The sequence below is a fragment of the Schistocerca serialis genome, chromosome 7, assembly GCF_023864345.2.
Source record: "Schistocerca serialis cubense isolate TAMUIC-IGC-003099 chromosome 7, iqSchSeri2.2, whole genome shotgun sequence".
Classification (NCBI taxonomy): Eukaryota; Metazoa; Arthropoda; class Insecta; order Orthoptera; family Acrididae; genus Schistocerca; species Schistocerca serialis.
Genome location: NC_064644.1, coordinates 490,661,474 through 490,688,649, shown reverse-complemented (window position 1 = coordinate 490,688,649; position 27,176 = coordinate 490,661,474). Strand labels below are relative to the sequence as shown.

The window sequence follows — 27,176 nt, the reverse complement described above, 5'->3', positions numbered from 1 at the left end:
CATTAAACTTTGATTACATGATAAATCAGTCAAATCTAAAGGTTGTAAATTCAACTAAATACCTAGGAATTACAATTACATACAACTTAAATTGGAAGGAACACATAGAAAACGTTGTGGAGAAGGCTATACAAAGACTGCATTTTATTGGCAGGACACTTAAAAAATGTAACAGTTCTACTAAAGAGACTGCTTACACTATGCTTGTCCATCCTCTTTTAGAATATTGCTGTGTGGTATGGGATCCTTACTGGATAGGACTGACAGGGTACATTGAGGAAGCTCAAAGAGGGATAAGCACATTTTGTATTATTGCCAAATAGGGGAGAGAGAGTCACTGAAATGATAAAGGATTTGTGGTGAACATCTTTAAAACAAAGGCAGTTTTTGTTGCAGCGGCTTCTGCTCACAAAATTTCAACCATCAATTTTCTCCTCCCAATGTGAAAATATTTTATTGACACCAACCTACATGGGATAAATGATCATCATCATAAAATATGGGAAAATAGGGCTCACACAGGAAGATACAGGTGTTTGTTTCTTCTGCACATTATACAAGATTGGAATAATAGTGAATTACTGTGAAAGTGATTCAATGAACACTCTCCCAGGCACTTAAATGTGATTTGCAGAGTATCCACGTAACTGTAGATGTAGAATGATATTCATTGTTGTTGTTGTTGTGGTCTTCAGTCCTGAGACTGGTTTGATGCAGCTCTCCATGCTACTCTATCCTGTGCAAGCTTTTTCATCTCCCAGTACCTACTGCAACCTACATCCTTCTGAATCTGCTTAGTGTATTCATCTCTTGGTCTCCCTCTACGATTTTTACCCTCCACGCTGCCCTCCAATACTAAATTGGTGATCCCTTGATGCCTCACAACATGTCCTACCAACCGATCCCTTCTTCTGGTCAAGTTGTGCCACAAACTTCTCTTCTCCCCAATCATGTTCAATACTTCCTCATTAGTTATGTGATCTACCCATCTAATCTTCAGCATTCTTCTGTAGCACCACATTTCGAAAGCTTCTATTCTCTTCTTGTCCAAACTATTTATCGTCCATGTTTCACTTCCATACATGGCTACACTCCATACAAATACTGTCAGAAATGACTTCCTGACACTTAAATCAATACTGGATGTTAACAAATTTCTCTTCTTCAGAAACGCTTTCCTTGCCATTGCCAGCCTACATTTTATATCCTCTCTACTTCGACCATCATCAGTTATTTTGCTCCCCAAATAGCAAAACTCCTTTACTACTTTAAGTGCCTCATTTCCTAATCTAATTCCCTCAGCATCACCCGACTTAATTAGACTACATTCCATTATCCTTGTTTTGCTTTTGTTGATGTTCATCTTATATCCTCCTTTCAAGACACTGTCCATTCCATTCAACTGCTCTTCCAAGTCCTTTGCTGTCTCTGACAGAATTACAATGTCATCGGCGAACCTCAAAGTTTTTATTTCTTCTCCATGAATTTTAATACCTACTCCGAATTTTTCTTTTGTTTCCTTTACTGCTTGCTCAATATACAGATTGAACAACATCGGGGAGAGGCTACAACCCTGTCTTACTCCCTTCCCAACCACTGCTTCCCTTTCATGTCCCTCGACTCTTATAACTGCCATCTGGTTTCTGTACAAATTGTAAATAGCCTTTCGCTCCCTGTATTTTACCCCTGCCACCTTTAGAATTTGAAAGAGAGTATTCCAGTCAACATTGTCAAAAGCTTTCTCTAAGTCTACAAATGCTAGAAACGTAGGTTTGCCTTTCCTTAATCTTTCTTCTAAGATAAGTCGTAAGGTCAGTATTGCCTCACGTGTTCCAGTGTTTCTACGGAATCCAAACTGATCTTCCCCGAGGTTGGCTTCTACTAGTTTTTCCATTCGTCTGTAAAGAATTCGTGTTAGTATTTTGCAGCTGTGACTTATTAAGCTGATAGTTCGGTAATTTTCACATCTGTCAACACCTGCTTTCTTTGGGATTGGAATTATTATATTCTTCTTGAAGTCTGAGGGTATTTCACCAGTTTCATAAATCTTGCTCACCAGATGGTAGAGTTTTGTCAGGACTGGCTCTCCCACGGCCGTCAGTAGTTCCAATGGAATATTGTCTACTCCGGGGGCCTTGTTTCGACTCAGGTCTTTCAGTGCTCTGTCAAACTCTTCACGCAGTATCTTATCTCCCATTTCATCTTCATCTACATCCTCTTCCATTTCCATAATATTGTCCTCAAGTACATCACCCTTGTATAGACCCTCTATATACTCCTTCCACCTTTCTGCTTTCCCTTCTTTGCTTAGAGCTGGGTTTCCATCTGAGCTCTTGATATTCATACAAGTGGTTCTCTTATCTCCAAAGGTCTCTTTAATTTTCCTGTAGGCGGTATCTATCTTACCCCTAGTGAGATAGGCCTCTACATTCTTACATTTGTCCTCTAGCCATCCCTGCTTAGCCATTTTGCACTTCCTGTCGATCTCATTTTTGAGACGTTTGTATTCCTTTTTGCCTGTTTCACTTACGGCATTTTTATATTTTCTCCTTTCATCAATTAAATTCAATATTTCTTCTGTTACCCAAGGATTTCTACTAGCCCTCGTCTTTTTACCTACTTGATCCTCTGCTGCCTTCACTACTTCATCCCTCAAAGCTACCCATTCTTCTTCTACTGTATTTATTTCCCCCATTCCTGTCAATTGCTCCCTTATGCTCTCCCTGAATCTCTGTACAACCTCTGGTTCTTTTAGTTTATCCAGGTCCCATCTCCTTAAATTCCCACCTTTTTGCAGTTTCTTCAGTTTTAATCTACAGGTCATAACCAATAGATTGTGGTCAGAGTCCACATCTGCCCCTGGAAATGTCTTACAATTTAAAACCTGGTTCCTAAATCTCTGTCTTACCATTATATAATCTATCTGATACCTTTTAGTATCTCCAGGGTTCTTCCATGTATACAACCTTCTTTCATGATTCTTAAACCAAGTGTTACTTATGATTATGTTGTGCTCTGTGCAAAATTCTACCAGACGGCTTCCTCTTTCATTTCTGTCCCCCAATCCATATTCACCTACTATGTTTCCTTCTCTCCCTTTTCCTACACTCGAATTCCAGTCACCCATGACTATTAAATTTTCGTCTCCCTTCACAATCTGAATAATTTCTTTTATTTCATCATACATTTCTTCAATTTCTTCGTCATCTGCAGAGCTAGTTGGCATATAAACTTGTACTACTGTAGTAGGTGTGGGCTTCGTATCTATCTTGGCCACAATAATGCGTTCACTATGCTGTTTGTAGTAGCTTACCCGCATTCCTATTTTCCTATTCATTATTAAACCTACTCCTGCATTACCCCTATTTGATTTTGTGTTTATAACCCTGTAGTCACCTGACCAGAAGTCTTGTTCCTCCTGCCACCGAACTTCACTAATTCCCACTATATCTAACTTCAACCTATCCATTTCCCTTTTTAAATTTTCTAACCTACCTGCCCGATTAAGGGATCTGACATTCCACGCTCCGATCCGTAGAACGCCAGTTTTCTTTCTCCTGATAACGACATCCTCTTGAGTAGTCCCCGCCCGGAGATCCGAATGGGGGACTATTTTACCTCCGGAATATTTTACCCAAGAGGACGCCATCATCATTGAATCATACAGTAAAGCTGCATGCCCTCGGGAAAAATTACGGCTGTAGTTTCCCCTTGCTTTCAGCCGTTCGCAGTACCAGCACAGCAAGGCCGTTTTGGTTATTGTTACAAGGCCAGATCAGTCAATCATCCAGACTGTTGCCCTTGCAACTACTGAAAAGGCTGCTGCCCCTCTTCAGGAACCACACGTTTGTCTGGCCTCTCAACAGATACCCCTCCGTTGTGGTTGCACCTACGGTACGGCTATCTGTATCGCTGAGGCACGCAAGCCTCCCCACCAACGGCAAGGTCCATGGTTCATGGGGGGGGATGATATTCATAAAGATGCTCATTGATGACTTGTACTCATTTTGTTGAGGAGTAAAACATTCTGTGTGAATGGGCACACTTTGCCCAAATGCTTACGGGAATCATCACCTTAGTTGGCATGAGTAATGAGTGAATGGGCAAATATCCTTTAGGAATGTTACGAATGTAGGTTATGGACAGTTGGGATTGTGTATCTCATGGGAAGCATTCAAGTGGTAAGTCCCTGCAGTCACACTGTCCTCTGTGCCCTCAGTGGCTCAGATGGATAGAGAATCTGCCATGTAAGCAGGAGATCCCAGGTTTGAGTCCCGGTCGGGGCACACATTTTCAGCTGCCCCCATTGAGGTATATAAACAACACCTGTTGGCAGCTAGGGTTTCAATTAACTATCATTTCTTTCTAAAGAAGCTGCATGGTACCTGAATGTCATCATTGGTATCTGTTCTTTTGGAATAGTTACTATTCTTCAAATAGTTAAAAAGGCTACCCAGACATTGACCTTTTGTGCGAATGCGCACACTTTTCTCAACTCTTACGGGAATTGTCACCTTAGTTGGGGTGAGTAATGAGTGAATGGGCAAATATCTTTGGGAACATTACGAATGTAGGTTATGGACAGTTGGAAATGTGGGTCTCATGTGAATACAGTGTCTGCCATATAAGCAGGGGATCCCGGGTTTGATTCCCTGTTGGGGCACACATTTTCAGCTGTCCCCATTGAGGTATATCAACAACACCTGTTGGCAGCTGAGGGTTTTGATTAATTATCATTTCTTTCTAGAGAAGCTGCATGGTCATCATTGGTATCTGTTCTTTCAGAACAGTTACTATTCTTCATATACATTCAAGAGGAATTTCTTTTCTGAGAGCCAGTACTGAGAACAGCTACAGCTCAAAGCTTTTCTGATATGATAGATACTTTTTTGGATCAAAACGGGTATCATGAAATAGCTGCATTAGAGTATACACAGATGGAGCTCATTCAGTGAACGTAATTCATGGTGGATTACAAGTGGAAGTTAAAGTTGTAGCTCCTGATGCAATATGGACACTCTGCATGCTACATTTGAGGCTTTAGCCACCTTCATGAAGCACTGCAAGCGGTTATAGAAAGAGTTAACATTACCAATGGAAAATCTATACATTCAACAATTTTTAAGGTGACATGTGGGGAGATGGGTGCTGAGTGCACAGAATTACTGTTTCCAGTGATGCTTCATGGCTTTCAAGGAGTAAAGAACTAGAAAGAGTGTCTGAGTTGAGGTATTCTGTTTCTTAAAAGAGGAAAGTCACTCTCCGGCAGGCTACATAAGCAACGAATATTTTCTATTTAAAATGATTTACTTTACTGACATTTTTGAGAAAATTAATACTCTTAACAATTCACTTCAAGGTAATCATGCTACCGTACTAACTTAGGGTGAAAAAGTAAAGGGAACATAAATTAGTTAAAGCTGTGATAAAACCAAATGGGAAGTGGCATGCTAGATACGTCCCTACTCTAGTGTCACTGTTATGGGGCAGAAGTAATCCAATACTTCCAGTTGAGATAAAAGCCTGCCTCCTCCATTATCTTACAACACTAAATGTTCACTTCAAAAATTATTTCAGTGATGATTTTGAAAATATTAATTGGATTAAAAATCCATTCAAAAATGCTCCTGGGCTTTCATGTGCAAATACATAAGAGCAAGAACAATTTATTAGTCTTACTTGTGATACTTCGCTTAGAGTGAGTTTAATGAAGTGACTTTGTTGGAGTTTTGGATACATGTTAGCAAGGAATTCCCAATGCTAAGCCAAAATGCAATGAAGATCCTGATTCCATTTGCAAAAACATACTTGGGCAAGACTGGCTTTTCAGCTTTGGCAGCTATGAAGTCTAACTAATGTTCAAAGCTAACTCTAAGTGAAAAACTTTTGAGTTACTGTTTCTATTAGTACACCATGCTGTGAGAAACTTTCTTCCAAAAAGCTAGCTCACCATCAAACAGAGCTTTGTAATTTAAATATTTAATGCTCTTGTAATAACACTGGACTCACATTTGGGAGGACGGCAGTTCAATCCCGCGTCCGGCCATCCTGATTTAGGTTTTCCGTGATTTCCCTAAATCACTCCAGGCAAATGCCGGGATGGTTCCTGTGAAAGGGCACGGCCGACGTCCTTCCCATGCTTCCCTAATCCAATGAGACCGATGACCACGCTGTCTGGTCTCCTTCCCCAAAACAACCAACCAACCAATCTTGTGATAATTGTTTTCTGAATTGTAAATACTGTTAATTTCATAGTTTTTTAAAAATGAAAATGTGATAAAGACAAGCAATTTGTTCTGTATTTTTATTATAATAACTCACCTAGTTCTGATTTCTGTTACATAAAGTCCTAGATTCAATTTGTTGAAACTGGGAATAAGGTAAAGAAAATATAAAAAGATGACTAGTTTCATTAATAAAGTAGGCTGGGGAGAGTGGAGCTTATACTATTTTGTTATTGTGAAGGGGGGCCCAGAGGAAATAGGTTTGAGAACCACTGGTCTAGTAAAGTCACCAGAAGATCAAAGCCAACTGCAAAATGACTTAGACATGATATCTCTGTGGCACAAAAAGTGGCAACTGTCCGTAAATAAGGAAAAGTGTGAAATCATCCACATGAGTATGAAAAGAAATCTTAAATTTTGGTTGGTTACACAATAAACCACACAAATATGAAGGCTGTCAATTCAGCTAAATACCACGGAATTACAATTGCAGATAACTGAAACTGGAATAATCACATAGATAATGTTGTTGGGAAGGCAAACCAAAGCAGAGACTACATTTTATTGGTAGAATACTTAGAAAATGCAACAGGTCTACTAAAGAGACTGCCTTCACTGCATCTGTCCATCTTCTGCTAGAGTATTGCTCTGTAGTATGGGATCTTTATCAGATAGGACTGACAGAATACATCAAATATGTCCAAAGAAGGACAGCTAGTTTTGTATTATCACAAAATAGGGGGGAGAGTATGACAGATATGATAAGCAAGTTGGGGTAGCAATAATTAAAACAAAAGCATTTTTTGTTGCAGTGAGATCTTTTTATGAAGTTTCAGTCACCAGCTTTCTCTTCAGAGTGTGAAAATATTTTACTGTTCTCAGTCTACATAAGGAGAAAGAGAACTCACACAGAAAAATTTAATTGTCATTTTTCTCATACACGTTAAGACGGTGGAACAGTACAGAAATAGTCCAAAGGTGGTTAGAAGAAATCTATGTCAGGGACTGGTGTGTGAATTGCAGAGCTGTGATGGTGACATTGATATAGACTTATTTTACTAAGGTTTATGCTTAAGCAATTGTTTTGGAAGTAATTCTTCAAGCCAAGTAAGACACCAGAATAATTTAGTGTCGCACTGCTGCCATTGTGTTCCCAGTTAACAACTGTTGTGTGATCTGCATAGTTAAGTACCTTGCTGTTGTGCACTGTAGGTAGATATCTAATATATGATATGAACAACAAAGGCCCCACAAGTGAACCTTGGGGGCACAACACACTTTACTATAGTTGAACTGGAGCTGCACTTCTTAATAATGTTACCCACTTTGTGTGACATTTGTGCTATCTGACATCTGTCTTGTAGTATGACTGCAAAAGACTTTAGCTATTCTTCACAAATTTTAAGTTTCCAGTTTATCATGATATGCACATAACAGATCTAGGAAGAAACATAACTACCCTTTCTTTCTCATCTTATTTCATTAATATTGTATCCACTACATCACATTTGGCAGATTTTAAGTAGATTTTTCTAAAACCATGTTGGGTTTCTCTTAACAGTTCTTCAACATTAAAATTTCCTAATCTTGGTGCAATAATTTTTTCTACTACTTTGCTTATGATTAGAATTACACAGATTATTTGTGAGTTTCCCAGTTTGTTGGTAATACCTTTTAGCACTGACTTGACTTACAAACTTCAATTCAAATGGAAACACACTGCCGCCGCCACCACCACCACCACCACCACCACCACCACCACCACCACCACCTTCTCCTCCTCCTCCTCCTCCTCCTCCTCCTCCTCCTCCAAATTAGGCCAACTACAGACAGTGGATGACCTAACGCTTCTTGGTCTTTCTTTTTCCTCTCTTCCTTTTTATTCTTTTACTTCTTTTCTTTCTCATCATCTCAGAAATGTAATGCATGGACATAATTTTTAGTGATTTCACTTCAAATGATCTTATGCTGTTGACTTGGCTTCTGAGTGTTTCTCTGTTTTGGATTATCTCTAATGCTGCATTATCTTCTTGTACATCTCTTTTGACATTTTCTAGTCACTTAATAGGTGAACTTCAATGTTATGATGTAATTGAAGATCTTTTTGCTATGACAGTTTTCTTCCATTCTTAAAAGGTGTCCATAACATTTCAAACATCATTTCCACAATGTGTTCATGGCCTTTTTGGTGTACTTGCAGAGCATGTATTTTCCTTTTTTTTTTTACAAGTCCATTAGTACTCTTCCAGGAGCCCCAGAATTTTCCTGAGAATCTAAAAATTTTAAATAAGACACTCCAAAGAATGGGGTCCTTCTGACTTAGTAACTTAGTGCCAGATTTTGGCCTTGTAGGATATCACTGGGTTTTTCTACCTGTTCTGCATTGGTTTGTAAGTGAGGTCTCATTTTCTGATTCTGATTGCCTCTTTATCCAATCATTGGTTGGATTCATTCTTTTAAGTATTTGAATTGAACTGTCCTTTTAATCTTCCCATATCCACTTGGTGTCTGTGTCCCATAATTTTGTCTTTTCATGTGAGACTTTGAGACTCATTTTTCCAGTGACTTCATGCAAGATTTCCAGTATTCTTTGTGCAGCATTCCAGTTACTGGCCAAAAGCAGAATGTGGTCTTCAAAAGGTACACATCTCATTTCCATTTATTTCTGTTCTTCTCATGGTGTATTCCACTTACACATCTTTATTTAAACTTTCATTGAAAAGGTGAACCAGAACATGACTGAATTAGTGTTTGCATCTTTTTAAGATAATGCACAAAAATTTAGTCCACCAAGTAGAGGCTTTGTTCTGCATTTTATTTACAATTATCTGTATTTCAGTTACACCTGTTTTATAAATAGACACTACTTTTTGTTCCTGATAAGGGGTTCTATTCAGAAGAATCAGAGTTCACATAGCATGCCTGGATGTTCAGTTGGTAAAGGTATTATCTGTGAAAGGAAAGGGTTCACATTTCAGTCCCTGTTTAAAATTTAATTTTAATCTTTCAGGAAGTTTCAAAACATTGCAAACTCCACTACTTATTTGGATGACAATGATTCTGATGAGTGTTGTTAATCCTGTGGCAGCCAGGCTGAAGATAATTATGCCAGTGGGTGCGTGCGGCACTCAGTGCCACATAACATCAAATACCATTTAACTGACAATCTGTTTAGTTTTCTGGTAGAATTTATACAAGGGGTTTTGAACTACAAATAAGATCATTATAACCACAGATTTCAATGCTATTATAGGTCTTCATCAAAGCAAGTTTTACAAAAATGCACAGTATAGAGAAATGGGAATACTGTATAGTCGAAATAAAGAACAAGACATCCATTTAAGGAAAAAATATCATGGACATACATCAATAATCACATATTTCATTCCTCTTGAAAAGCTTTGTAGTCATTACAAGTCACTATGTTGTGGCTGTGTTGCTTGCAAACAGGCAACTAAATCACCCCTTGCCAAGCACTGTCTGCAACTCAATTATTCCATGAACTATGATGAAATTAGGATTATGACACAGACCTCCAGGTACTTGGATATTGTTATAAGAGAGTTTACAAAGGTGACATTAAACCTCATGAACCAAGACTCCAGGCACCAACACAATAGAGCCTGGGATCCTGCACTGGAGTACCTGAAAACACAATGGAGGCAGCAGAAGCACTCCACAAAAGATGAACTGAGTGTGCGGACATGAGGAACAAAGCCCAGTCAGAGCACCAGGTGCAATGGACTAAAGACAGAACATGGTAGGATATTTCTAGAGGGAGAGGGCCACAGAGAGAACACCTGGAACTGCACCAGATCAAAGACAGAATGCCACCACACAACCTGGCACACTGGTCTGAAAATGGAATGCCTAAGGATGCAGCTATTAGGAGTGGACTGCAGATGGAAGGTGAGAACCAACTAAGGAGGGGGGTGGGGTGTGGGGGGGGGGGGGGGGGGGTGTTAGGTATTAATACTGGATCCTTCCACTTGATGAACAATTTCATGTAGCACCTGATGAAGACAATGAGTCATATTGTTGAGATATCTAGCAAGAATATCCATATTCTGAAAACCATATGAAGTGTATGGCAAAAGATATTTCTCATTATACTAGTTATTAGGTCTATTTGACCTTCATCACATATGAAACACGGAGAGAATGAGAGCTTAAACACCAGTGTGCACACAGGAATTAGTCTAAGATTGTTTTTGTAATCTGTGTGAAATCAAAAAATAGGGGACTGTTGTATATTCCTAGATTCATCACTTAAAGTAAGCTCTTGGAACTGTGTAAGTAGACTTTCACAGGATGGTTCATGTAGTTTTAAGTGTCTGCCAGTTTATTTTTTTGCAACATTTTCATGATGCTCTTATGTGGTTCAAACAAACCTGTGTTCATTTGTGGTGCTTTTCTTTGTATTGATTCAATATCCCTTGTGAGTCCTATTTGATATGGGTTGCCTGTATTAGTGAGGTGTGCTCTGATGATGTTTGCATCTGGTATGCACTGTCGTAGTTGTCTGACCATTGGCAAAATATATTATAAAATTGTGTAGTCCCAGCTCATCTTTCACATTGCTCATTAGTTCACTTATTTTGGTAGGTGGACAGGACACACACTTGATGTTATGGTTCCTGAGACTCCTGGTGATTTTGGCAGAAATAGATCCCACATAGGGCAGATATGCCACAGTCTTTGCTTCATGTTGCTGTTCTTCCAGGTCATGTGACAGAGTGGCTGATTGAAGGCCCTCCTGAATCTGTTTGGCTGTATATCCATTCTTTCTGACCACTGATTGTAGATACTCTCTTTCTGCTGCCAAACTATCTGGATCTGACAAGGTGTGTGCCCTGGGGATCAGTGTCTACAGAACTCGATTCTTCTGATCTGTGAGGTGACAGCTGCTGGCTTGCATGCATAAATCATTGTATGTAGGTTTGCAATACACACTGTGGCCAAATGACCTATCTGCTCCTCTTTTGACAAGTACATCCAGAAATGGCATCCCTTTTTTAAAAAAAAATATTTGGGTAGCATGAGTTAAGAAGTTCTAGAAACTCACTCAGCCTCTCCCTGCATGAGTGCTCGTCACAAATATATCAATCACATCTCTTCTTGAACATATAGTTAACCACTGGAGACAAAAGGTTGCCCATGGCTGCACCTTCTGTTACTCCTAATATTGGCTCCCTTGCTGAAAATAAGTTGAGATGAGTGTATGCCTGTACAGGTTCAACAGAGCATCAGCAAATTTCTCTGCAATCAGCAGCAGCCTGGTGAGCTGGGGTACCACACCAAAATGGACCATTATATCAGATCCTATGATATGTATTTGCTGGAGACATTGCAAGAAGCTTTCTGAGTTGCAAATGTGGTGAATGCACTTGCCCACATATAGGGAACAGCAGTTTCTTCAAGAACTTGGCAGTTGGGTATATTGATTGACCAATGTTGCTGACAACTGGGTGCAGCTGCACAACCTCTTTGTTCATTTTCAACAGCCCAAATAGTCCGGGTGGAACTGGCACTCTCGAATGTAGTTGTTTGATGACCTTGTCACATATACCAGTTTCCTTTATGAGAATGTTGGTGTCATGTCAAATTTGTCTGTAGAATCACATTGCAAAAATATGTGTTCATGGTCTTGCAGAAGTTGATGCACTTTTTCATCATAATCAGCCAGCTGCAAACCAGCTGTGGAATTACCTTTGTCTGCTGGCAACACCGCAATGCTTCTGTCTTCCCAGAACCACTGGAGTGCAAGGCTTTGTCCTGGTGAGTGCCATGCAGGTCTCCCATTAATTTTTTCTGCCATATTTGGTGGAAGTGTGTTGGCTTTCTCCATTGCACTGATGAAACTTTAAATGGGCACATTTCTAGGAGTCACCATGAAGTTAGATCCCTGCTGAATACAAACCATATATGTTGATGATACCTTTGTAATTTGAGCCAGTGGTAGTAAGAGGATCAATGAGTTTCTGGAACTTCTTAACCTATGATACCCAAATATTAAATTCACCATGGAACTGGGAAAGTGTGGTCAGCTGCCATTTCTGGATGTACTTGTTAAAAGGAGTGCATATGGGTTGTTAGGCCACAGTATGTATTGAAAACCTCCACCTATTGATTAATTTCTGCAATCCAGCAGTTGTCACTACACAGGACAGAGGAATGGAGTTTTGAAGATATTGGTCCACAGGGCACACCTTGTCAGACCCAGATAGATTAACAGCAGAAAGAGAGCATCTATGACCAGTGTTTTGCAAGAATGGATACACAGTGAATCAGACTGAGAAGGCCCTTCAACCAGCCACTCTGCCATATGATCTAGAAGAACTGCAAGATGAAGCGAAGACTGGTGTATCTGCCCATGCAGGATCTATTTCTGCCAAAATCATCAAGATTCTCAGGAAGCATAACATCAAATGTTTATGTTCTGTTCACCTAACAAGATAAGAGGACTACAGGAAAATGTGAAAGATAACCTAGGAATATGAAAATCAGGGATTTATAATAAGTAATGCTAATGTGGGGAGTCATACACTGGCCAAACTACTAGGGCAGAGGACATCAGATGCAAACAACATCAGAGGCACACCAGACTAAGACAGGCAACTAAATCAGCTCTTGCCAAGTATTGCCTGGTACTCAATCTTTCCATGAATATGGTAAAATGAGGATTCTGACAGAGACATCCAGATACTGGGACAGTGCTATAACAGAGCCTATGGAGGTAAGAATGTTAAAAAACCTTATGAACTGTGACACTGAGCACCATCTCAGTAGAGCATGGGATTCTACATCTGAGTTGCTGAAAACACAATGGAGGTAGCAGTAGCAGCAGAGCTCTAAAAAACACCACAGAGTGCACAGTGTAGACATGTGGAATGAACCATAAAAGAGGTAACATCTAGAAACACACCAGACTAAAAATGTAATGCCAGCATATGGACAGGTGTACTAGACTGAAGACAAAACACCAGCACACTGTCTGGAGCACTAGACAAAAATGTGAATGCCTATGGAAGCTTCTAGTATGAGAGGACCGCAGACGGAATGCCTGAAACCAACCATGGTAGGGGAATGCCACAGGTATGAATACTAGCCTTTAACTCACGAGGTGTGGTGCCTCAGACCACAAATTTTTGAACTTGCTCTCCAAGGCCAGTTGTGGTGGAATGCTTCTATACTCCGCCTATCCTCCTTAAACGGCCAAGCCTATGATGGTTTGTTGTTGGTTGCATTATTGCTTTCCTTGTTTATTGTTGAAATGTTTTATTGATAGGTGTTGGAGTTAAAATCGTTCAAATGGCTCTGAGCACTATGGGACTTAACAACTGAGGTCATCAGTCCCCTAGAACTTAGAACTACTTAAACCTAACTAACCTAAAGACATCACACACCCATGCCTGAGGCAGGATTCGAACCTGCAACTGTAGCGGTCACGTGGTTCCAGACTGAAGTGCCTAGAACGCTCAGCCACACAGGCTGGTGGTGTTGGAGTCTCCTAGACAGTGCCTCATGAACTACATATGTTTTCTTTAGTATGGTTCCATATAGCTCAAAATGTGTTCACACGAATGTGTCAGTTCTAACTTCCCTGAGTTTGATGACATTTTAGTCGGTCTACGGAAGAAGTTCCCAGTGATATAGGTCAAAAAATAAATGAAAAAGACAAAGATTTTACATTATCCAGTGATCACAGCTCTGCTATCGAACAAGAATATCATTCAGAGGATGAACTTCAGGAAAGTTGTGATGGGGACCTGTTGGTTTCTTCAATGAAATACTTAAAGTGTCTGTTAAAATTGAATGTGTTCAGAGTTCTGATAAGAAAAATGTAGTTCCCAGCAATCCATGTGAATTTGACAGAGTTTCTTTTTGTAGCTATCGGGTGGAATTTTTATGTGTCAATTTAAACCCTGGAATTTAGTTCTATATGGAAATTTATTTGCTACAGAGATTGTATAATTTTTCAGAATGTAAAACTCAGTACTCTAACAGTCTATTTATGTGTACTATTTAAAATAACCACAAAAAATTAAGTGTTTTTGTGTGATAAATAGTGAAATGCTGCAGGCTTTGTTTAGTGCAACAAAATAAACTAGAAGCAGTTGAACAACACTTAAATAATTGTGGAAATAAATGTTACATAGCATAAATTAAAAAATTCATATGAGTTTTGCCTTAAATCTTGGTTTAAACATAGGGATCCCAGAGAGACCACCTCGTGGTATAACTTACAGAAAAGTCATCTCACGGGTTAAGGACTAGAACTGTTCCACCTGACGAGCAGTTTCAGGTAGCACCTGATGTAGATAAGAAGTCATCTTGTGGAAATATCATGCATGAATGAAGCTGATATTCAGTGGAATGCCTAATTTAAAAGTTACAAATTAATAATTGAACTCATTACTCCAGTACGGAATAACAGATTTTGAGTAAAATTTAAAGTTTGGAAAGACGTACACTTTTCATTGCAGATTTTGCCATTGTACTAATTAGATTCCAGATCCTGCTGCTCAACTTCTGTTTCCTTAATTTTTATGAAGTGAATGACACTAATTAATTAATTAAGCTACTGATTGAGAATTTTCTGAAATTAACATAAATTATAGTAAGTCTAAATATGTCTGCCATACTCGTACACATGTAATTCATAGTGCAGACACACAAAATAGTTCTGCAAGCTTTAGTACATTCTGCAAGCTTTTGTACATTACTAACTGTTCATTTTATATAATGAGTCATTATTCTAACATGTAACTCAGTCCAATCGTAAAATCTAATGAAGCAGTTTTTCAAACCATTACATAGTTTCAGAAATAGCAGTATGTTCATATGCCATCTTTATGTAGTCAGTTGAGGCCTAAAAATGTTGGAGGAACAGCATACAAGCATCTATCACATGTGGAAACCAGTAATCAGTTCAAGATTAGAGTCAACTTGTAATTTTTTAACTGCTCTTTCATTTCTGTGCATTTTTGTCAGTCATTATGAAACTGTGTCCACTGTGTAGTTTGATACCTACTTTGGAATGTCCATCTATCAGAATTCATGTATAAAAAGGCACCATTTTTTCCATTGTCACTCTGGTTAGCATGATATTGAAAGTTCCTGCCTGTGGAAAACAACTTATGTGAGAGGTGGAATTAGTCATCATAGGGTTAATAGTGATGATAACTGTGGAACATGTCATGTTGATCAGAAGTTGTGCAGTGCACATTAGCAAACTATTTCCAATAAAGCCAGTTTTAGAGCAATCCTATGAACTTCCATTCATAAGATACCAAGAGAAGAATATAAATCACAGGTAGGTAACCTTTCAGGATCATGTGAGTGTTTTGTCAGCTATCTCCTGTGTAAACTGATTGTGTGTCTCTAATATTCTGTCAACGAATTGAAGTCTGCTAACTTGAAGAGCTTTTCTTCCACTGTAGCACTTATTTCCCCTCTGCTCTAAACTGTTACCCTTCAAATGTTTCTGTGTATTGTACCCCAGATGGAGCCACATTACTAGGTGATTCCACCAGACATATGGACAAAATCACAGACCAGCATTCTGTGATTCCCCGGCACAAATAACAACATTTTCCACAGAGGTGACAGTAGAACTTTATGTTATGGTTGTCATGCAAGTGTCGGCATGAAGGGGCTCCACTTCTTCAAAGGAAAAAATTGCTTTATCTAAGACTGAGCCTATGTGATCATTTCATGTAACTAGAAATTGATATAACCCTGTTACTTGTATGAGTTTACCAGTGCTAACAGTAAGCCACTAATATTTTAGTCAAATGACACCACATTTTATTTTGTTTTGTTTTGTGAAATGCACAATTTCAAATTTTTGAATATTTTTAAATCTTATCAAGATTTGACTGAATACATGTGTACCTTTTCAGAGATGGTGCTTCATTATAGATAACTGTATTATCAGGAAGAAGTCATAGATTACTATTAATATTGTCTGCATGAGCATTAATAAACAATGTGAATATCAAGAGTCCCAAGATGACTCTCCCTCCAAGATAACATGCTGCGACCTCCCTACCAAGAAATCCTCAGTCCAGTCACAAATTTTGCTCGATATCTCATGTTTTCAGAACCTGTGCTGGTTGGCATGGAGAAAGTCATCAAGATATCTCATTATTTTTTAGGTCAGAGTATGTTCTAAGATTTTATAATGAATTGATTTCAAAGATATAGGATGGCAGTTTTGTCGTGTACTTCTGCCAGCCTTTTGTACAAGAGGTATGACCTGCACTTTTGTCCACACAGTGCATAGTTTCTTGTTCAAGGGATGTGCAATATATTATTGTTACAATAGGGCTAACTCAGCTCCAAATTTGTTTTAGAATGTCAGAGCTATTTCACCAGGCCCTGGAACTTCACTGAACTTAAACGATTCCAGCTGTTTCTCAATGCAATAAGATTTTCTAACACCTCATATAACAGTGACAGTGAATGTTTTCACCATTAACTTACTGCTCGTTCTTCTTGGCCAGGATCTTTAGTGGTGTAGCTCTTGTGAATTTTTCCAGCTATTACTCTGAAAAGGTCCTCAGGAAATTTCTCATTTTTTGCGTTGTTCCAGAAGCAGTGAGCAGCTGAAGAAAATAAAAAATCAGATTATTTCACTAAATCAAGAAAAATATCCCAGTAATCTCAGTAAGCATGATTTATTAATTAAAAATATTGTCAAAATGTTACATCCATGATCATCATCAGCAGCAGCAGCAGCAGCAGCCGCCGCCACTGCCATCACACATGCCACCATCAGAAACCATTGAGTATTTTCATAACAAAATTTAAAGTTCTTGCTAGTTACAAAAGATTTTACGTAAATTTTTACTTGTATACAGGTTAGTAACAATAATTAACACTCATGTAAACAAACAGCTGCACTAAGAATGACAGAGAAATAAAAGAAAATGGAGGAAAACAATGGGTAAGTAGGATGCAGGCTCAAGAGACTGTAGTTGGATGGTTGAGGGGGGGGGGGGGGGGGGGGGGGAGGGGAGATGGAAAGTGAGAAAACAGGATAAAAATGGCAGATACAGTGGAAATGACAAACAATGGGAAAGTGGGCATATAACGAGTAAGAACAATAAAATCAAACACCTAAAGTAACAGCTAAATTAAAATACATAGATAAGACACATCTGTACTGCAGGAAAAGTAGAGTTATACCAAATCCTGGTGGAGAACAGGCACAAAAAGTGTAAGAAGTACAGTGTGGAAAATAATTCATACTAAAAATAAGAAAATATTAGAATCACCAATACGTACCTGATAGTACAAATGTAAGAGAAATCAAAGAACCTCCACAAATGTTTGCATAAATATCTCCTACATTTTTATATATTCCCACATGCCATGGAAATTCTCCACCTTTTACATTTGTACCATGAGCTAGAAGAGGGGTATTTCCAGACCGGTCCTTTCCACATGCTAAACATAGAAATTATGCATATTAAAAAGTAGAAGAAATTATACATAATTTTCCATATGATTTGAAGCTAATTACAATTTCATTTTTCTGAATATCAATTTATATCCATTAGAAGTGTGTGGTGATGTTCCATAGTTTTTATAACAATACTAATATTTAGTTTTGTAGTAAAGGTTATTTTGTGCTTTTTTTTAAATTCTGAAAGCTTCCTTCTGTAAAAAAAAAAAAAAAAAAAAAAAAAAAAAAAAAAAAAAAAAAAAAAAAAAAAAATTGGTGGATACATATGGGGTATGGGGGCACGCAGGGCACCCCCCCACTCCCCTTGCGGGGCTGCCCACATTGCCACTCGCACTGCCCCTGCCAGTCAGCCCGCACGCTATTCGATCATTTCTTTTGTCAGTTGACTCGTTTGAATCAAGTTATCGAGTAGTTGTACTTTCTTACATAGCAAGTGTGTCCACGTCACTGTTTTTATACATTTCTGTCTGGCACATAGATAGCTAATACATATCTACGAGAAAAGCTGTGGCCATTCTAGTGATCTTGATATCATAAGATGGCACTGTCTTGTATATGTGTATAATCAGTTTCAATAAATCTTTCTTAAACTTTGCATGTGATTTGATTATTTTTTATTATGGTAAACGTAAAGGTAGCTCAAGACATCTTTAGCGCCCCCTCCTTGACGTTTTTCTATATCCGCCACTGGACAAGGGCATGGAAAGTTTTGCTCATTCTTGTTATATTTTGTTTTTAGGGAATATAACATACAAAATAAATATGAATAAATAGTAAAACACCACACAATTGAAAGTATTTCTAGAATGACTGTCTGACAAAAAAGGTGAAGCATCCAGAGGGGAAGGAGGAAACATAATGAAACTTGTAAAGTTATTTCAGTGATTAGAAAAGCAAACCAAATTTACAAAGAACTCAGAAGTATGAACGCCCTTATTATTATGATGTTGCACCATATCTGGCATTGAAGCAAATACTGATTTGGTCATAAACCGATATATCCTCTCCTGAAGCAAGCTCATCCACAACTGTTGTCGCTGGTCCTCAATATCCTGCATATTGGCACTGGCATTGCTGCGGAGCTGATGTCAAAGCTGGTGCCAGACATTTCCCATCAGAGACAGACCTGGATATCTTGCTGGTCAGGGAAGTCGCACAACAGTTTGCAGACAGTTCCCAAAGACATGTGCCGTGTGTGGAAGAGCACCGTCCAATTGAAAAATGGCACCACAATGCTGTTGCATGAGGGGTAGCACACGATGACTTACAATGTCTATGATGTTGCATTGTGCCACAAGAGTACTACCAGCCATCCCCTGATGTCATTTCTGAGTGTGCCCCCATACCGTGACACCACTGTACTTCTCCCAAATATTGGAAGGATGGGACCCCTGCCCAGGTCGCCATCATACTCGCTGATGATGATCGTCTGGGATAGTGTGATGAGGCAGCTTAGAAATTCTGATAGTTGTTGGAAACACCATCTCATATAGGTGCACAGCATCTCTGTGACCTTCACGATGATCACTCAACATCTGATGCTGTTCGTGTCCATTATATACACTATCTGCCCTGGCAACAACACTAAACACAAACAACACTAATCTGTTGTAGTGGCTGCTCTACCTGTAACATTAAACTCTAAGTTCAATCAAAAATCTAGGAAAAGACAGATTGCCACTTTCCATAAAGAACACACATCAAGCTGCAGGCAGGCACAATTAAAACATAATTGTGTCTGTCTGCAACTTGACATGTCGTCTTTACAATAAGTAACAATCTGTCTTTTCCTGCATTGCTGATATTCATATTTGGAATTTCCATTGTTTGTAACTCTAATCATTTACATCCCCATCCATAGTATGCATATGTATGAAGTTACATTCACATCAGACCATGTCTTCTAGTTGCTCCATTGTTTTTTCTGTGGTATCTGGAAAGAACTTTCAAAAACTGACTTCACCAACATAACATGCATACAACTTGTTCAATAGGAACAATAATAACACTGCAAACCAGCATTCCATTAACAGGAAAAAAAGGGTCAACAAATGTGTACCATACTGGTTTAAAAAGTTCTCAGTTTACTTGCCACCTCAAATTCAGATACAACCCCAAGCTTCTGATGATTGTCTACATCAGTGTCACTGGGGGCTACGTCTGACTGTCATGAAACTGGCAAGGTTTCCATTTAAATGCCCATATGATTGCATCTAATTGGCTAGCTTATGCCATGATGACATCACGGAAATGGTGTGTACTGAGAAGGCACTCTCTACATTCATAGATTATGTTTATGTTCTCTGTCCAGTGTTGCTTGCAGCACCATCCCTTGCATTGGGTGGTGAACTGTGAGAACTTTCCTCTGTGCTCTTTCTTTCTCAAATGCATGCTTCTGTGCTAGGTGTATCTATTAAAGTTGTTTACCCATAGTCTACTTTCAGCTGCTTGCCCAATCACATGGTCCCAATAGTTTGAAACATGAGCAAGAAACCTAATTAGTTCAAACAAAACCTTAAATTTATTTAACAGGCTGTGCTTAACCACTGCTGATTTTCGTAAGTTCCTACAGTAAAGGCAATGGTGATGCTCAACACAGTGATCAGCAACAGTCTGTACAACCTGGACCACATAACTAATGCCACTATCATGATGAATATTATAAATCCTTCATACTACCCATCTGAGATTATCTTTAATGGGTCCCAACAGATCTTTAATTTTCCCAGGTGGCCAAAAGACTTGTGTGATTCCCTGCCTGTTTAGGACACTTCCTTTCTTACTGGTTGTTGCACCACAGAACGCAAGTCATTCTATGTGTTGCTCCCTGCCTCAGTTGAATGGTTTACTCAATATCATGGTTTACTCAATATCATGGTTTACTCAATATCATGATTTACTCAATATCATGATTTGAATAGCATTTCTTCTTAACACCATTATCAGATGGTTAATCTCAGAGCTTGCATGGCCTTTGTCAGAAATAGTCCTGGCTCTGTGTAAATAGCATTTCTTCTTAACACCATTATCAGATGGTTAATCTCAGAGCTTGCATGGCCTTTGTCAGAAATAGTCCTGGCTCTGTGTACCAGAGCATTCAGCCTAGCTCTTTTCCGAGCTGAACAGTGAAAGCTATACCCCTGTAATACAGGACAGAATGCCTTTGTTTTCTGTACATGTAATGACTGAATCATTCATTTGATTTCTGTTTGACCAACACATCTAAGAAAGGTAACTTCCCACTGTAAATCTTATGATAGGATGTATACCATTCATATGGTGATACTGAAAATGTGTTGTCAATGTATGGGAAAGAGTAGAATGGACAGAAGGGAGCACTTATCATTGCTTGTTCTTCAAAATCCTCCATGAAAAATTCAGCTATGACTGGTGACATTGGTGAAATCATGGCTGTTTGATCAGCCATTACATAACAATTTTAACCATACAAAAAAAAGTGCTTCTCACAGTGTGCTCAACTAAATTTAAAATTTCAGGGGAGAAATGGCAGGGCCAATAGTTTTATTGTGCATGCCACTGGTGCTTCCATAAAAAGAGAGATCATGTCAAGGCTAGCCAAGATTTCAACTGAGTGTCTATCCTGATCTGTTTTATAACACCAACAAATATTTCTGAGTTTGTAGTATGGCGTCTGCAGTGGCAAACTATAGGTGCCAGTAATTTAATTATGTTTTCTGCTTGTGATATTAAGTTACCACCATGGAGGAAAACAAGATGCAACACTGTTAAACTCAGCCAGGGTGATCAACACATAGTGCAGATTGCATTCTACTGTGCAACACCTAGTAAGAGGGGTAAAATGCAACAACTAATAAGGTAGGTAGAATCCTAAACAGGCAAGGAATTGGTTCAGTGTTGTAGCCACCCAGTAAAATTAAAGAAATGTATTGACCCATTAAAGATAATCTCAGCCTGAAAGTACCAGGAATTTATAATATTCCTTGTGAGTGTGGCAGCAGTTATATGGGCCAGTCTGTAAGAATTACCATTGATCACTGTGTTCATCAGTATCACCTCAAATAATAATAATAAAGATTTTATTGTCTTTAGGCCATTACAGCAATTGACAACGTCAAATGAAGTTACAATTTATAATACAGTGTGATAAGGTACTGACTACTGAAATATTTTAGCTTATATTATAATAAATGTACAGTGGGTCATCTGTTGGATTACTGCATTTTACAGTTGAAGAATCCATTGATATCATAGAACGGGTGGGCAATAAACCATTCATGCAGTCTTTCTTTGAATGTACGTTCAGGAAGATCCTGTATGGCATGTGGCAGCTTATTAAATAGCTTGTGCCCTGTGACTTCATAGCTATTTATTGATTTTGATAGTCTGTGGTAAGGCGTGTATATGTGTTTGATGCTTCTTGTGTTGTAACAATGTACATTTTCTCTACGTTTCACATCTTGTAGGTTCTTCTTTGTAAAGATTAAGACATTGTATATATAGAGGTTTATTACAGTCATAATTTTTTGTTTAGTAAATAAGGGTTTGCAGTGAGCCTTATGTGAAGAATTTGTAATTATCCTAATGGCTTTCTTCTGCAATAATAGGATGTCATGTATATGACTACAGTTACCCCACAAGATAATGCCATAGGATATTATACTCTGGAAAAATGCAAAATAAGATGATCTGATGTATGTTTCAGGTACACAATTTCTGAGTTGTCTTAATAAATAAATTACTCTAGATAGGTTACTACTAATATAGTTTACATGTTGGCCACAGGATAACTTTTCGTCTAAATAAACTCCCAGGAATTTAACAGAAATAGTGTCATCAGATAGTGGCTTGTCTCTTAGAGTGAAGATTATCTGCTGAGTTTTATTTTCATTTAGCAGGAAACTATTTGCTCTGAACCAATATGCTGCATGAGTGAGTGTATTTTCAGCACAGGTTTTAAGATCATTAAGACTGTTACTGCTATGGAGAAAAGTCGTATCATCTGCATACAATACAGTGGTGCATCTAATAAATGAGGGGAGGTCATTGATCATTATCAGAAACAGGAAGGGCCCCAGTACAGATCCCTGATGCACACCTACTTTAACATTTTCTATGTTTGACATTTCCTTACCAACACAAACTACCTGTTTACAGTTGTTGAGATAAGCTTTTAATAGTCTGAGACTGTTTTCTTTGACGCCGTAGAATTCTAGTTTCTCTAGTAGTGGCATGTGCTCAACACAGTCGAAGGCCTTGCTTAGGTCACAGAATGAGACCTGAGCAAAGCCTTTGTTCTCAAAAACTTTGAGGATGTAACTGACTACCGTGTTGATTGCATCAATGGTCGACAGATTCTTCCTAAACCCGTATTGTGTAGCATTAATTATTCCTAGATTCTCAAAGTGAGATGATAATTGTTGGTACATGATGCATTCTATTACCTTGGAGAATGTGGGTACTATTGAAATAGGCCTGTAGCTAGATGGAGAGTCTTTATCTCCCTTTTTGTATACTGGGACGATCCTAGACAGTTTTAAGGTTTTCAGAAATTACTGCAACCAGTCGCCTTTTATGTAGATGTATTTTATTTAACCATGACCGGTTTCGAGCTGCCTAGCAACTCATCATCAGATGGTATATACATTTAGTGCTTTTTTGTACCCATTGTGTGGGTGGTTGAGTATCTGTGGCTAGACAGAAACGAGAACAAATAATCGCTACATGTGGTACAGTAACACGAAATATTTACAGCATAATTTATGTTTAACGTATAAGAGCAAATAATCACTACATGTGGTACAGTTACCTGCAGAAAGATTTATCTGTAAGTAACACCTCAAAACGTAAATTAAACTGTAAATATTTCGTGTAACTGTACCACATGTAGTGATTATTTGCTCTTATACGTTAAACATAAATTATGCTGTAAATATTTCGTGTTATTGTACCACATGTAGCGATTATTTGTTCTCGTTTCTGTCTAGCCACAGATACTCAACCACCCACACAATGGGTACAAAAAAGCACTAAATGTATATACCATCTGATGATGAGTTGCTAGGCAGCTCGAAACCGGTCATGGTTAAATAAAATACATCTACATAAAAGGCGACTGGTTGCAGTAATTTCTGAAAACCTTTTCACACCACAGTCGCAGTGTTCCACATCCACAATGGATAAAAGTCCTAGACAGTTTTAACTCATCAGGAAAATATCCCTCAAGTAAGCACTTGTTTATGCAATGGGTTAAGGGGTAGAGAATGCAGTCACACACTTTTTTTAGCAGGTTGGATGATATGCCATATATATCTAAGCTATCAGATGATTTCAGTTGTTTTATAACCCCTTGTACATATCTAGGCGATACTTCGGAGAAGGTTACCATGCTTGTATTTAGTGACTGTCTACCCCAATTTTGGGAGAGTAACTCTGATGGACTAATGTCTGGTTTGATAATTGCGTCTCCTATTTCTTTCACTGAATTAATAAAAAACTCATTGAGTGTTTGTGGTGGGATATTAATTTTGTCTTTTTTAGTATCTCTGGCAGCACTGTTAATTACTTTCCAAGCAGTTTTGCATTTATTGGTGGAATTATGTATGCTGTTGGCATTGTAGGTTTTTTTGGCTTGCAGGATGGCTTTTTTGTATTCATTCCTGCATTCCACATAGGTTGATTTGGCACAGTCAGACTTCATACTATTGTATATGTTGTACAGTAACAAAACTTGTTTCTTTAGATCTGTCAGCTGTTTAGTGTACCATATATTTTGTCTGTTTTGAGATCTGGATTTGTGGCTGCTGTCCATTATTTTGATTTTCTTTATGGGAATAGTATGGTTAAATAGAGTCAAGAATGCATTAAAAAATCTATCAAATATTATTTTGGCTGGCAGATCATTACTTGATGTGTAATGTCCATCGACACTACAATTGCCAAACCAGTCTCTGTCAGCAAGGGAATTACGAAATGTGTTAATTTTATCCTCAGTTATGGGTCTGGTAATCACAACTGTTGGGACAGGTCTGTTTGCATTGCTCCTATTGAGGGGAATTTTACTTGCATAATTTAGAGATACGGAGTCATGATCAGAGAATGGGAACACTACAACTTCGCATGTGTTTTCAGTGGTCTTGAAGTTTACAAAGATGTTATCTAAACATGCTTTGTTTCTTGTGGGCCTGTTATTAACATGATATAAATTGTATTGTCTTAGCAAGTTTTCCAGATCTGCAACACTACCCTTACATTTAGTAACATCAAAATCAGCATTCAAATCACCTCCTATTGCAATATCATAATGTAGCCATTTAATATTACTTAATTCACTCAATAGCATGTCCATTTTTTCTAAAAATATGTTAATGCTTCCCTTTGGTGATCTGTACGTGGATACTACTATTAGCTTATGACTATTAATGATTATACCCGTAACTTCAAAGTGCTGTTCATCACACAAGGAATTTAGGTCTAGTTTGGTTATTGTGCAATTGAGTGACTGGTTGGAATAAATTGCCACACCACCTCTAATGTGCTTTTTCCTACAGTAGCTATTTACTATACTAAAATTGTCAAATTTGGCAACTGCAAGTTCATTCTCATTAGCCCAGTGTTCACTCAGACAAAAAATATCAAACTGGTTATCAAGTCCAAACTCATTTATGATAAGTTCTTTATCTTTCAGTCCTTGAACGTTAAGGTAACATATTTTAAGATCCATATTCTTATTGCTAACACACTGAACACTATGGTGATTGGTTTTCAAACGTTTTTCAGGGCTTATCTTTTGGATTTCTGCCTCTTGTTGCCTTTTACTAAAAAATTGTTCACTTGGAGTGGTAGCACATCTACTGTCGTATACCTACCCTTCCCTCCTTGTGATGATATTGTAGATGAAGCTGCTACTAGAGGAATTGATGTAACTGCTGTTATGGTGTCTGGAGACACTGTTGTGGCATCTGGTGACTGAGGAGATAAGGTGGTTGCTTCTTCTTATGCTGCTGTTGAATCTTGCTGGTGAAGTGTGGTAGGTACTACTGCTGCTGCTGCTGCTGCTGCTGCTGCTGCTGTAGGCATTGTTGTGGCAACTGGTGACAGTGGAGATTTGGATGTTGCTTCATCTTCTGCTGCTGTTGAATCCTGTTGATGAAGTGTGGTAGGTATTGCTGCTGCAGTATTTGTTATGTGTGTAAGTACAATTGCTGCTTCCACCTCTACTTCTACTGCTGCAATAGAAGTAACCATTTCTTCAGGCTCTGCTTGTGTCAAGCAAGGAACTGGAAGAGCAGCAATTACTTCTTGGTTGTCAGATGTTTTCAGTATCATGCTGATGTTTTTGCACAGAATCTTCTTGCCTCTGTTATTAAGGTGCATGCCATGTCTCGTGTAACAGTGTCTTTGCAAGGAGTCCATACTTATAAAATATGCATTTTGGTAGGCCCTGCAAATCTTTGAGTATTGCCTGTTTGCTTTTATGATTTCCACGTTCACACATGACCATTCCGAAAGGTCATGCCTATGTGGAATTCCGACTACAAAAACTGATTTCTCTCCTGTTGAATTTAGTATTCCTTTAAGGTTTTGTGTTGCACTGTGGAGGTCGTTTTTATATACATTATTGGCTCCTGCTATGACGACAATATGACGATCATTTTCAGTTTCTATGTTTCTAACGAGTTCTTGGATGGGAGCACCTGGTTTGACAATACTAGTTGCTTGTATACAATGACTGTAACATAGTATTTTTGCGATCTCACGTCCATGGCTATCAGAGAATATTTTCACTTTGAGTTTGTCTTCACCTTTATTGCGGAAGTTTCTGCTCATGTGCTTGTCACTATATAGATTCGGCATGTTGTTGTCGTCACAGTTTTCCGTGGATTCCACATTTATATCTGAATCTAGTGCATGAAAACGGTTTTTTGTTACCACAGTAATTCTACAGTCACTGAGTTTCACATGACCAACCCTTTTTGGCCTAGTAAACATATGTTGCCTTGTTGTTTCTGCCTTTAGGCCTATATCCACTTCAGAGCACTCTTTTATTGTAGGTAGGACACTGAAACTGCTTTTATTGCCGCAGTTCATTCCATTTGTTGTATTTATCACCTTTTCGCTTCTCTCTTCTGTGATCATGCTAGTCCTGTGCTCCCAGTTCCGTGTTTTACTTGCTTTGGCGATTGGGATATTACGCGCCTTTTTCAGTTCAGCATTTTCATTTTCTAAATGCGCAGTGTCCCGCCTTAGTACATCTACAATTAATTGCAGGCTTGATACACGTTCATTTAGCTTCACTATTTCACTGTTATAATTTATGTATGTTCCGTTTTTCACCACACAACTATAACTTTTGTTCACTTTCTCACTATAAACAACTGAACCGGACGCCATGTGGAAAGTTTAAGAGACAGGAATTTCAAAAATTCAGCAGTATCTGGGCACAGGCTATTAAAAAACACAAGCTTTTGTTTGGATTAGAGAGAATCTTGCTCACACAT

The 27,176-nt window shown here is 38.5% G+C and overlaps 1 protein-coding gene across 1 annotated transcript in view; it reads right to left on the bottom strand.

The window, feature by feature from the left end:
* Positions 1-27,176, bottom strand: part of LOC126412178 (modular serine protease-like) — a 328,117-nt gene that overhangs the window by 89,009 nt on the left and 211,932 nt on the right. Inside the window, exons 8-9 of the mRNA XM_050081661.1 lie at positions 17,517-17,678; positions 16,713-16,834 (exon numbers count right to left, since the gene is read on the bottom strand). Of these exons, the coding sequence (XP_049937618.1) occupies positions 16,713-16,834; positions 17,517-17,678 (284 nt within the window). The remainder of the gene's footprint in view (positions 1-16,712; positions 16,835-17,516; positions 17,679-27,176) is intronic.